At 31.8% G+C, this 10,290-nt stretch overlaps 1 protein-coding gene across 1 annotated transcript; it reads left to right on the top strand.

Moving 5' to 3' along the window:
* The first annotated feature begins 1,531 nt into the window (after positions 1-1,531).
* On the top strand, positions 1,532-9,148 carry LOC145306461 (uncharacterized). Its single transcript, XM_080148559.1, has 6 exons — positions 1,532-1,679; positions 5,764-5,834; positions 6,143-6,236; positions 7,024-7,116; positions 8,421-8,494; positions 8,761-9,148. Exons 1-6 carry the CDS (start codon positions 1,602-1,604, stop codon positions 8,927-8,929), a joined length of 579 nt encoding a protein of 192 aa, XP_080004685.1. The 5' UTR covers positions 1,532-1,601; the 3' UTR covers positions 8,930-9,148.
* The last annotated feature ends 1,142 nt before the right edge of the window (positions 9,149-10,290 follow it).

The raw sequence follows: 10,290 nt of genomic DNA, 5'->3' as shown, positions 1-10,290 counted from the left end.
AGTGGCGTTTGAAGCACTTTGTCTAGGAGGGGCATTTAGATTTTATATACCTATTTTAAATAAGGGCGTTTTAAGGGGGTGGGATTACTTGATTATGGGCCTTCTAATACCTATCCATTCTTACCCATCCCTTCTCCCTATCCCTTCCCTCATCCCTGTTCCCCATGGTATGTGCACAGAGAACTGAGCAGTTTATTCAAAATTAGTATCTATTTACCAAGTAGTTATGTAATCTTATTAACAATCTGCAATGTCTGTCTACATTCACTAATAATAATTAGTTTTCTTTCGTTAAGAGAGTTAAGAGACTCTAGGGGGCTTGGCTAAGGCATTCCCGCGCATCTGACATAGCAGCAGTGGGAACCATTTTTAATGTCTTTAGTTATGATGCGGTGTCGGACCGAGATTCAATTCTATCACCTTCCCGATGACGAGCGGTTGATCAACAATAATTAGCCGGAGGCCCAGGCTAACAAAACTGGTTTTAATTTTAGGATTTTCATATTCGTGGAAAATTGTCTGCAATATGATGCTATACACTAATTTTTCAGACTGGCTGAGAAACGGTTCTTCTCCAATGCAACGGATAACAATGGTTTTCGAAGCCATATTGGAAAAACAATTTACAAGGGAAAATCTCAATCATAAAATATTCCATTATCTATAATACATAGTAGTTTGATGTCTGTCCGTCCGCCTGTCCCTTAAGATCTCAGTAACCACTGAACCGATTGGATTCCACTCTTCAGGGAATATACCTGGTCCTGTGGTGGTTTTAGGCTATTTTCTTTGGGGGTGGTACACCCACAACCCTCCCAAAAAATCCCTCCCCCATTTTTTAAAATTACCTTTTGGGGCAAAGCCCCTAGATGCTATGGGTGAAGCTACTATTATCATAAAATAGCACCAAATAAAACATGAAACAAATACTGAAATAATCTTAATCTTTCAAAGCATTTATACAAAAGGCAATAGATAATTGTTCATTGAAGTACACAAAAACTAGGTTGAGAAAAAAAAGGAAAAAAGAATTAATAGCAAAATATATACTTTTAATAACAGAAAAGTATTAAAAATGTAAATCACAGAATAACTGCAATTTTAAATTTTTTATTGCTCAGTTTGTTAGGTAAATTTTTAACATTATTGAAAAATGAAATATCTTCATAAAATTATTTTATTTTTAAAAAGAAAAAATAGATAATAATTTCTTTTTAGAGGGATTGTATTTTTTTTCTTTCTTGGGCGATTTATCAGTGGAGGGTGGAAGTACACTCTCCCAAATAGCCTTTTTGGACCATAAGAATTTTAATGAAAATGGGAACCAATTCGACAGACAAAAATCCTGCTATTTTAGGTTAATTAGAAGGAAAAAAAACACAATTCACTTAAAAACTGTCTCCATGAATTCTGTAAGTATTTTTGAAATCCAACTATAAATACATATTTAATGAAATATTAATTTCTCAATGAAATAGTCACTATGAGTAAGAGAAACATATGTTTTTATCATGAAAAACATAAAACACTACTAGTATATATTTAAAGGATATCCATTCAGTTTCCTGCTAAAGGTGTGCAAACATTTTTTTAGATCCAAAATGGAGAAAGAAAAGTCAACTTGCTGTTGTGGTTGTACATTCAAGACTGGCTGTTTTATCATTGGCTCTTTGGAAATGGTATATTCATTTTTATGCATGGCATTTTTTTCAATTTGGTAAAACTAGCGGCTTCGCCCCTAGAGGCCTCTAGTGCCACTTTAAATGTTTTTTTTAGATTTCAAATATCTAATTTGAGAAATAATTTGTCTATGTTGCGTTCAAGTCTTAAAGAAAAAGCGAGAATATATTTTAAAAAATATTTTTTGTGATTTGAGGGTGGTGATATCCTCCCCGAAAATAGTCATAAACCTTCCAGGGACCTATGAAGAGAAGCTACCCTGTTAAGAAGATCCTTTGGTACAAACAAACAGACATCTGGTTACTTTATTACTGCTTTGCCCCTAGCCTCTAGGGGCTTTGCCCCAAGTGGTAATTAAAAAAAAATTGGAGATACAATCATTAATTTCAAAGTGATTTTTAAAATAAATATTTGGGGAGGGAGTTTTTTATTTTTTTGGGGGGGGGTTTGGGGTGCCCCACCCCCCAAGAAAATAGCCTAAAATCACCACAGGACCAGTAGGTATATTCCCTGAAGAGTAGAATCCAATCGGTTCAGTGGTTACCGAGATCTTAAGGGACAGACAGTCAGACAGACAGACTGACACCCTGTTACTTTAGGACTACCCTTTAGGGACTTTGCCACAAGAGGTATTGTGGTAGGCGGCATCATATGGACAAGCCTTTTCTAGAGTATGCGATGCTCCGTGTTTACCAACTCACTCCCCGGCGCTAATCCCAGCTTATCACCATTCTATCCAGCCCCTCTCTGGGCATTGTCTACACATCAGAAGCGGCGGTCAACTTGGACACCGCTGATAATGGGAGGGGCGCTGCCCCTCTCCCCTTCATGCCTTCAGCAACCTTCCCTTTTCCGGAGATGTCTACCTTCCCCCTTATGGGAACCTACCACTCTACTGCTCACCTGAATGGGGCTCCGCCCCATCTCCCCCACACCCTCTTCTACCTAACCCATTTATCATCTATTTTGTATATAAACTAGTAACCTTATTCAACCACACCAACTCACACCCGGCGCTAATCCCAGCTTATCACCATTCTATCCAGCCCCTCTCTGGGCATTGTCTACACATCAGAAGCGGCGGTCAACTTGGACACCGCTGATAATGGGAGGGGCACTGCCCCTCTCCCCTTCATGACCCCAGCAACCTACCCTTTTCCTGAGATGTCTACCTTCCCCCTTATGGGAACCTACCACTCTACTGCTCACCTGAATGGGGCTCCTCCCCATCTCCCCCACACCCTATTCTACCTAACCCATTTATCATCTATTTTGTATATAAACTAGTAACCTTATTATAAATGTATTCAGTTCAAATATATCTCTTTAACAGTAACTACTTGTAGTTCCTTATTGATAGAATCCTAAAGGCTAGGGGCTCTTTTGAATCGAACTCGCGTTGTAGGGTTGAAACGCTTCACCCCTACCACAGTATAATTACATCTATTATTACCTGAAGATGCCCCCTCTCTACCACTTTTAAAAAAAAGAAGTTGTATCAACTTTTTTGCTTTTTATTTAAGATAGCTAGCCGGTCCTTTCAGTAAGTAGTAGATGTAAAATTTTTCATAGAATTCAGATATGCAATCGGTTTTTTTGTAGACCTCTTATTTTTTAAGTAATTTAAGTTTTTTAAAAAAATAATTAAGTCGGTTTTAAGGTACTAAAACGCAACAAAATAAAAGAAGAAAATAGCCAGTATAAACAAAAATAGTAAGATCTTTAATTTGACACCTTACTTTAAAATTCTGTTGAGTAATTGTTGAAAAAATCTATTTTTTTAACCTCGGTTTAATCAAAACATTAAACCTAAATATTTTCTCATACAGACATAAAAAATATGGGTTCATATATACCATTAGAATGAGAAAAATAATATGAATCCATTGTAAGCAAAATTGAAAAAGTTTAAAAAAATTGTAATAAAAAATAGAAAAAATAAAAAAGTTATTTTAAGAATTGTAACTACTAAACTAGCCAATCACAAATCGCAAAAATTGACGAATCGGGAAGCTTAATCTATAAAATTAACCTATAGAATTGCCAGAAAAAAAGGAGAACGTTCATACAATATATACAATAGAAAATACAATAAATATAGTGATATTAAAGAACATGTAAAGAATGAAAAATTATGAACAAATATGCATCAGTCTGTTTATAAACTTCAAAATAATGCAGTTAAAAATACATTATTGTTTCTTGTGTTTAAAAAATATCTGCTACATTGCATTGTCTTTTGTTTAGGTTTTTTTCAGGTTTGGTTTAAGCTAACCCTTTAAAGCCGAAAATTATGATTCTTAAAATAAACTTATTTTTTTTATTATAGTTTTATAAAACTTTTTCAATTTTGCTTAGAATAGATTCGTAATATTTTTCTGATTCTAAAGGTATATATGAACCCATGTTTTTTATGTCTGTTTGAGAAAATATTTAGGTCTAAAGTTTTTATTAAACCGAGGTTAAAAAAATAGATTTTTTCAATAATTACTCAACAGAATTTTAAAAGTAAGAAGTCAAATTAAAGATCTTACTATTTTTGTTCATACTGGCCATTTTGTTCTTTTATTTTGTTGCGGTTTAGTACCTTAAAACCGACTTAATTATTTTTTTAAAAAACTTAAATTACTTAAAAAATAAGAGGTCTACAAAAAAAAACGATTGCATATCTGAATTCTATGAAAAATTTTACATCTACTACTCACTGAAAGGACCGGCTAGCTATCTTAAATAAAAAGCAAAAAAGTTGATACAACTTCTTTAAAAAAAATAGGTGGGATTTTTTGTGCAGTTTTGCAACAAATTTTCTTAAATTATTGTTTGTACTGATGAATTAATATTCTGCTAATTCAGTTCTGACAATCTACAAGTATTAATGTTCGTTTGTCCTTCCATTTCAGAGCTTCGCTTTTATGGATGTTGTCATCCTTGTTCTTTTAAATTTAATTGATTATTACATTGGCACGCATCTTATATGATAATTTAAATGTTTAATTTTTAAAATTATTAACTATTTTATTCAATTTTTAAATTACGTAAAAAATTATGACATCATAGTTTCCTTTGCATACTGAGCGGGATAAATATGAGTTTTAAAATTTATTTACTCTTCAAATATCTAAGATTTAGAATTTATTTTCTCTTAATATAATTACACTTAGTATATCCAATAAAATAACGCAACTTTTAGCAGAAAAATATATATTCTATTAATAAAATACTTTTTGTAATTAATAGTACAGTCTTTACTTTTTTAATTTTAATTTTGTCTTCAAAATTATGTAATGAAAAATTTCATCAAAACCAAAAGTATGTGGCCGGACCGTTTGCTCTTTCATCTTCAATCATATGCGTACGGGGGGATAATTTTCTCGGTAATTATTTTTATAATATCTAATATTAATATTTTCCTAAATAATTAGAAATTTTTGATTAGATTTTCAGTAATGTCTAGGAAATTTTTCCAGAAACCTTTTTATAATTTATTAGTACTGCAATATAACAACAGTATTTCTGCCACCTCAACACGCATCCTGTTGTGATTTTGGGTTTTTGAATATTTTAGGGAACCACTCCTCTGATGTCATTTTTTGCAGGTTTTTGGCCATAAACGGCCTTATCCAGTAGAATATCTTTATTTGTTTGAGTAATTCATAATGTTATATACTTGCACATTTAAAATAAAATCATATCATATTGAACCTATATTCGCCCTTTAAGGCCACTGCCATGCATTCTACTGCTGTTTTAAATTCTTTACAACAAAAAAGTGTTCATGCCCTTTCCCCCACCCCCCCTTAGCTAATTAATTAGAAGCTTTTCAATACTATTTCCCTAATCAAATTAGTGTACATGTCCAGCTTGTACAAATAAGAAAATTAATGCGGAAAAAAATCACAAAACCTATGCATGTTTTTCAGCTGGTGTTGGGGGGCAACTCATCATTAATTAGACGACCTATCCATTTGCCCCCCAAATATTATTTTTTATTTATTTCACTGGTTGGTTATACCTTATGTCCCTGTGAGAGGCATAGACACAGTAAAGTTTGTAATCTAGATATTAACAACAATTTTATTCAAGATTGGTGGACTTGTATGCTTTGTAGCTGGTCTTGTAATGATTATATTGTTTAATGTTCAGGTTAAATACAGGTAAAAGCCTAAAAAATTTTACACCTAACCACATCCTGATGATCAATTACATTACATTATATGTAAGACTGAGCTGGCCTAATGTTTCATAAGTTTCTGAAAGCTCTTACAAAATTCTTATTCTAATCAAATAAAGTTTGCTTTAGTTAAATTCTTTTATTTTTCTAAATAAATCAGATTTTGAAGACTATTGAGTAAGAAAACTAAAATTACATTAGTTACCAATTGTCTTATTCCTATATTACTGTGGAAAAAACCTTGTGAAAATACAGACTTTTTACAAGAAGCTTTAAAACTTTTTATTTTAGATATGACATTTTTGACATCATTTTTGGAATTCTCCTAGCTGTTGGTGCTGTCTGTATTGCACATTCTGCTATACTTATCCACGGTACTAGAAAGGTAATAACCAAGCAAATAAATATTTGACTTCTTAAACAAAGACAGTTCTATCAAATGCAAGAAATATACCGCTTTAAAGGCTTTAAATTGTTATTGGAGTATTGGGTTTTCTTGTAGGTAGAGGTCTTTCCCCAGTTTAAGCGGTGTATTTGTTGCAAGCTTCCTTCACAGAGCTAAACAGATGGAAAATCAAAGTAATCAGGAAATAGATAAAAGAACAACATAACACAAGGAAATAGTTAAAGCCTATCATGAATTAAATAAAAGCCAAGTGAATTCCGGTCATATAATTGAAATGTACAAAATTCTTAGTTTAATCAACAGAGAAAACCAAACAGACATATTGTCTAAATCATCCAATAGGAGAATAGTGAAGGTACCTTCCTGACCTGTCATTGGTTGAAACATTTTACGTAATTGTGTACATCAGGGCATAATTTTTTCATTTCGTTTCCATTATAAGTCAGCTATAAATTGTCACATTTCTACGGATAAAGTTTTTTAATGGGAATTATATATTGTGTAAAATTACCTTGTAAAATGTGAAGCACATGACAAAACACATAAAAACTAATAAGCTAGTTATGAAAAGTTAAATTTCTTAGGATAAAGTTAGCTTTCTAAAAATTCATGACTCTATTTCTTGAAAAGATCTCGTATATAAAACAATTAAACAATGGTTTTTATCTGCTGAATATCCCTTTTTGAAATTGAAGAAAAATGCGGCCAGATGGATATATCTATCTATATATGTTATGTCTATTATTTAATCATTCATTTATTTAAGGGAAGACAAGGATTTTTACAATGCTGGATTATCCTTCAAATCATTGGTTTGGTTTTAAGCGCCATTGGTGTTATTGTTTCTGCAATTTTAGGGGTAATATGATTTGTATTCAAATTTAAATTACAAATATATGATAAATAATCAAACAATTACAGTGTAGTGTTAGAATTTAGTTAGCAGCAGTGTTGCGGAGCCGTTTGGTTTTGGTGCGACTCTGGCTCCGTGGAGCCGTCTGTGATGATGGCGGCTCCGGCTCTGACCTAAAATCAAGAGAAAATCGGCATATTTTTATCCCCATATCTTTTTTTGACTTTTGAAGGTTTTAAAAGTTCAATTTTTGATAAAAATGGACTTGAAAAACTTAAAAAGGGCATTTGCACTTGACAAAACAGAGTTACCAAATTATAATTTATAAAAAATCTCTTTATTTATCTAATCCGGAGCCAGAGCCGTTTTTTAACAAAAATTACAGCTCTGGCTCCAGCAAATTATGGCAACCGGCTCCGCAACACTGGTTAGCAGAATATAAATTTTAGAGATACTTAGTTTTTCATGTTTTACCTTATTGTCCTAAGAATCAACATTACAAAAATCAAATGTATATACCTAATAATTATCATCCTATGAAAAAACAATTTAAGTTTTCAAATTCACCTACATATAATTCTGGTCACAATTATATAGTTGCAAGGACATCCAAACTATAAATTAAATTAATCATATTTTTTTTTGTTAAATTTTTTTTTATTTCTATAATTGCAATAGTGATGTGAGACTTTTATGCCATGATCAATCTATCCTATTATCATTCTAACAGATCTATAGTATAGATGTATAAACAGACAACTTCCTCCCTCTCTTCATTTTTCAAAGACCTCTTTTGTCTGCTTCTAAATTATTTTCTGCTACTTGGCTGTGTAATATAAGCGATACAATTGGTTGATTTTCAATGACCCAATAAAAAGATTGCACAAGATTGTTGCAATGGGAAGATACAGTTATTAAACCCATTTACCCTTTAGTGTTTTACTCTAATATCATTCTTTTCTCTCCAATATGATTTTATATATCGCTTATTATTTTTTTCTATCTTTTTTGTCTATATGGCCTGTATGAAAACAATGTGTGAATACACATTACAGCACACTTCCTATCTTTTAGGAAACTGCTATTTCAATTTGGGAAGAAAATTTAAATCAATTAACCAATAACCATATTAATAAAATTTGACTGGATATATAAATGTATATAATATTCATTTATTATTGATTTTTGTGTATGTACACCAAAGAATAACAAATCTAATCTAATCTAATCTAACTTTAGAGTCAGTCATTGAGAGAAAAGGCACTTACAAAGATGGTATGAATTACTAATAGTTAATGCTCTTTGTTCAGAGTTTCCAAGCAATTTCAGGAGGTGGCTCTATTGCCTTGGGAATTTACTATGTGTTTGTTGTCAAGTCCCATAGGTAAATTTTACATTACACTTTTTTCTAACTGTTTTTATTTTTGAAATGTATGTATATCGAAAAAAAACTATGACACGTGACCTGTAGAATCATACTGCAGAGCTAAAAATGAGAATAAAAGCCCACATCGATTTTTAAAGTTTATTTGTTACTATAGATTAAGTAAATTTTGCTGACTATTTTTGTGTCTTTTTTTTGGGTAATAAGTGTTACCAATCTAAAACATTTGTAAGAAAAGCATACACTTTCATTAAATCTTAATTTAGACAAGAGTTACTGGATTCCAAGCATGATGAATCAAATGGAAAAGCTTTTAACGAAATGGGAAATAAAAATCACAACAATATGTACCAACAGAACATAGCTGCACCTTTCAACGAAATGGGAAATATAAGTAATATGTACCCAACAAATATTAGTGACCAAAAAGTTTAAATAGCAGGACCGAAAAAAGTCACGTGTAAAATATAACACATATATAGATTTTTATCAAATTAACACAAAACATATCCATTTTAAATGGAGGGTATACAACCCTCCCAAGAGAAATTTACCTAGAGTCGACTTCCCCCCCTCATTCCTTCGCCAATTGCCTCTGGATAAAAATTTATATGAACTTTTTTTTATATTTTATTTGAAAATTGTTTTTTGGTTAATCAAAATATTTTAAGATTGTGATTCTATTGTTTGATTTTGTATCATATTTATAAACATTTTGGATAAATATATTTATTATTTCTTTATCTTTAACATCCATAAAAGCGAAGCTTATCAAATTAAATGGAGAAGATAGAAAGAATTTTTACACCAACAAAGCATTAAAAATTGCTAAAATACTAAAACATCCTGTAATAGTACAAAAATGTCAAATTTATGTGTTTAGGCAAATTCCAGGTTCCAGGTATGATCCTGCATGTCCTGATCCTTCAGGTCTCATGCTAACTTTAAATCGGAGAAATGTTTTACCACAAATGTTGACGTAGAGGCATAACATTTTTGGACTAATATGACATATTATAATTATGTGAAAATCCACCACAGTTTTCCTGCCAACGGAGGCAGGGACAACGCCCAAATTTTATTTTTTAAGATAAGATAAAATTAAATGAATGTGAAAAAAATAAAAAGGACTTAAAAACAAGGTTGTTTAAAAAATGGAAGGAAGCAAATATTACTTTTTCTGCCTTATACAGTTAGGGAGTTGAATCCATTTTTATAGAAGCAGAAATATAATCTATGATTATGGTTTGGACCCTCTAAAACTGTAATCTACCCTTCCACTTTCCCCTCTCTTGGTGAAGATATCTTCAATGCCGATACGATTTTTGAAATATAAGATTCCACTTTTGTCTCTCTTGTTAAAGATATCTTCACCAAGAGAGGCAAAAGTGGAATCTTAAATTTCAAAAATCATATCGGCGTTGAAGATATCTTCACCAAGAGAGGGGAAAGTGGAATCTTACATTTCAAAAATCGTATCAGCGTTGAAGATATCTTCACCAAGAGAGGGGAAAGTAGAATCTTACATTTCAAAAATCGTATCGGCGTTGAAGATATCTTCACCAAGAGAGGGGAAAGTGGAAAGGTAGGGTCCAAACCATAATCATAGATTATATTTCTGCTTCTATAAAAATGGATTCAACTCCCTAACTGTTATAGTCTATAGTTCTTAGTAAAACATGGGAACCACAAAACAAATTTTGTTCCTCAAGCTCTACCAGAAGATGAGATAATAAAAGCGTTTTAGTACAAAACAGAAATACTGACAGACCAAGTAATTTATAGATTAAACTAGC

Source organism: Acartia tonsa, chromosome 14 (assembly GCF_053477335.1).
Source record: "Acartia tonsa isolate MP-2025a chromosome 14, ASM5347733v1, whole genome shotgun sequence".
NCBI lineage: Eukaryota > Metazoa > Arthropoda > Copepoda > Calanoida > Acartiidae > Acartia > Acartia tonsa.
This window is presented reverse-complemented; position numbering and strand designations above follow the sequence as displayed.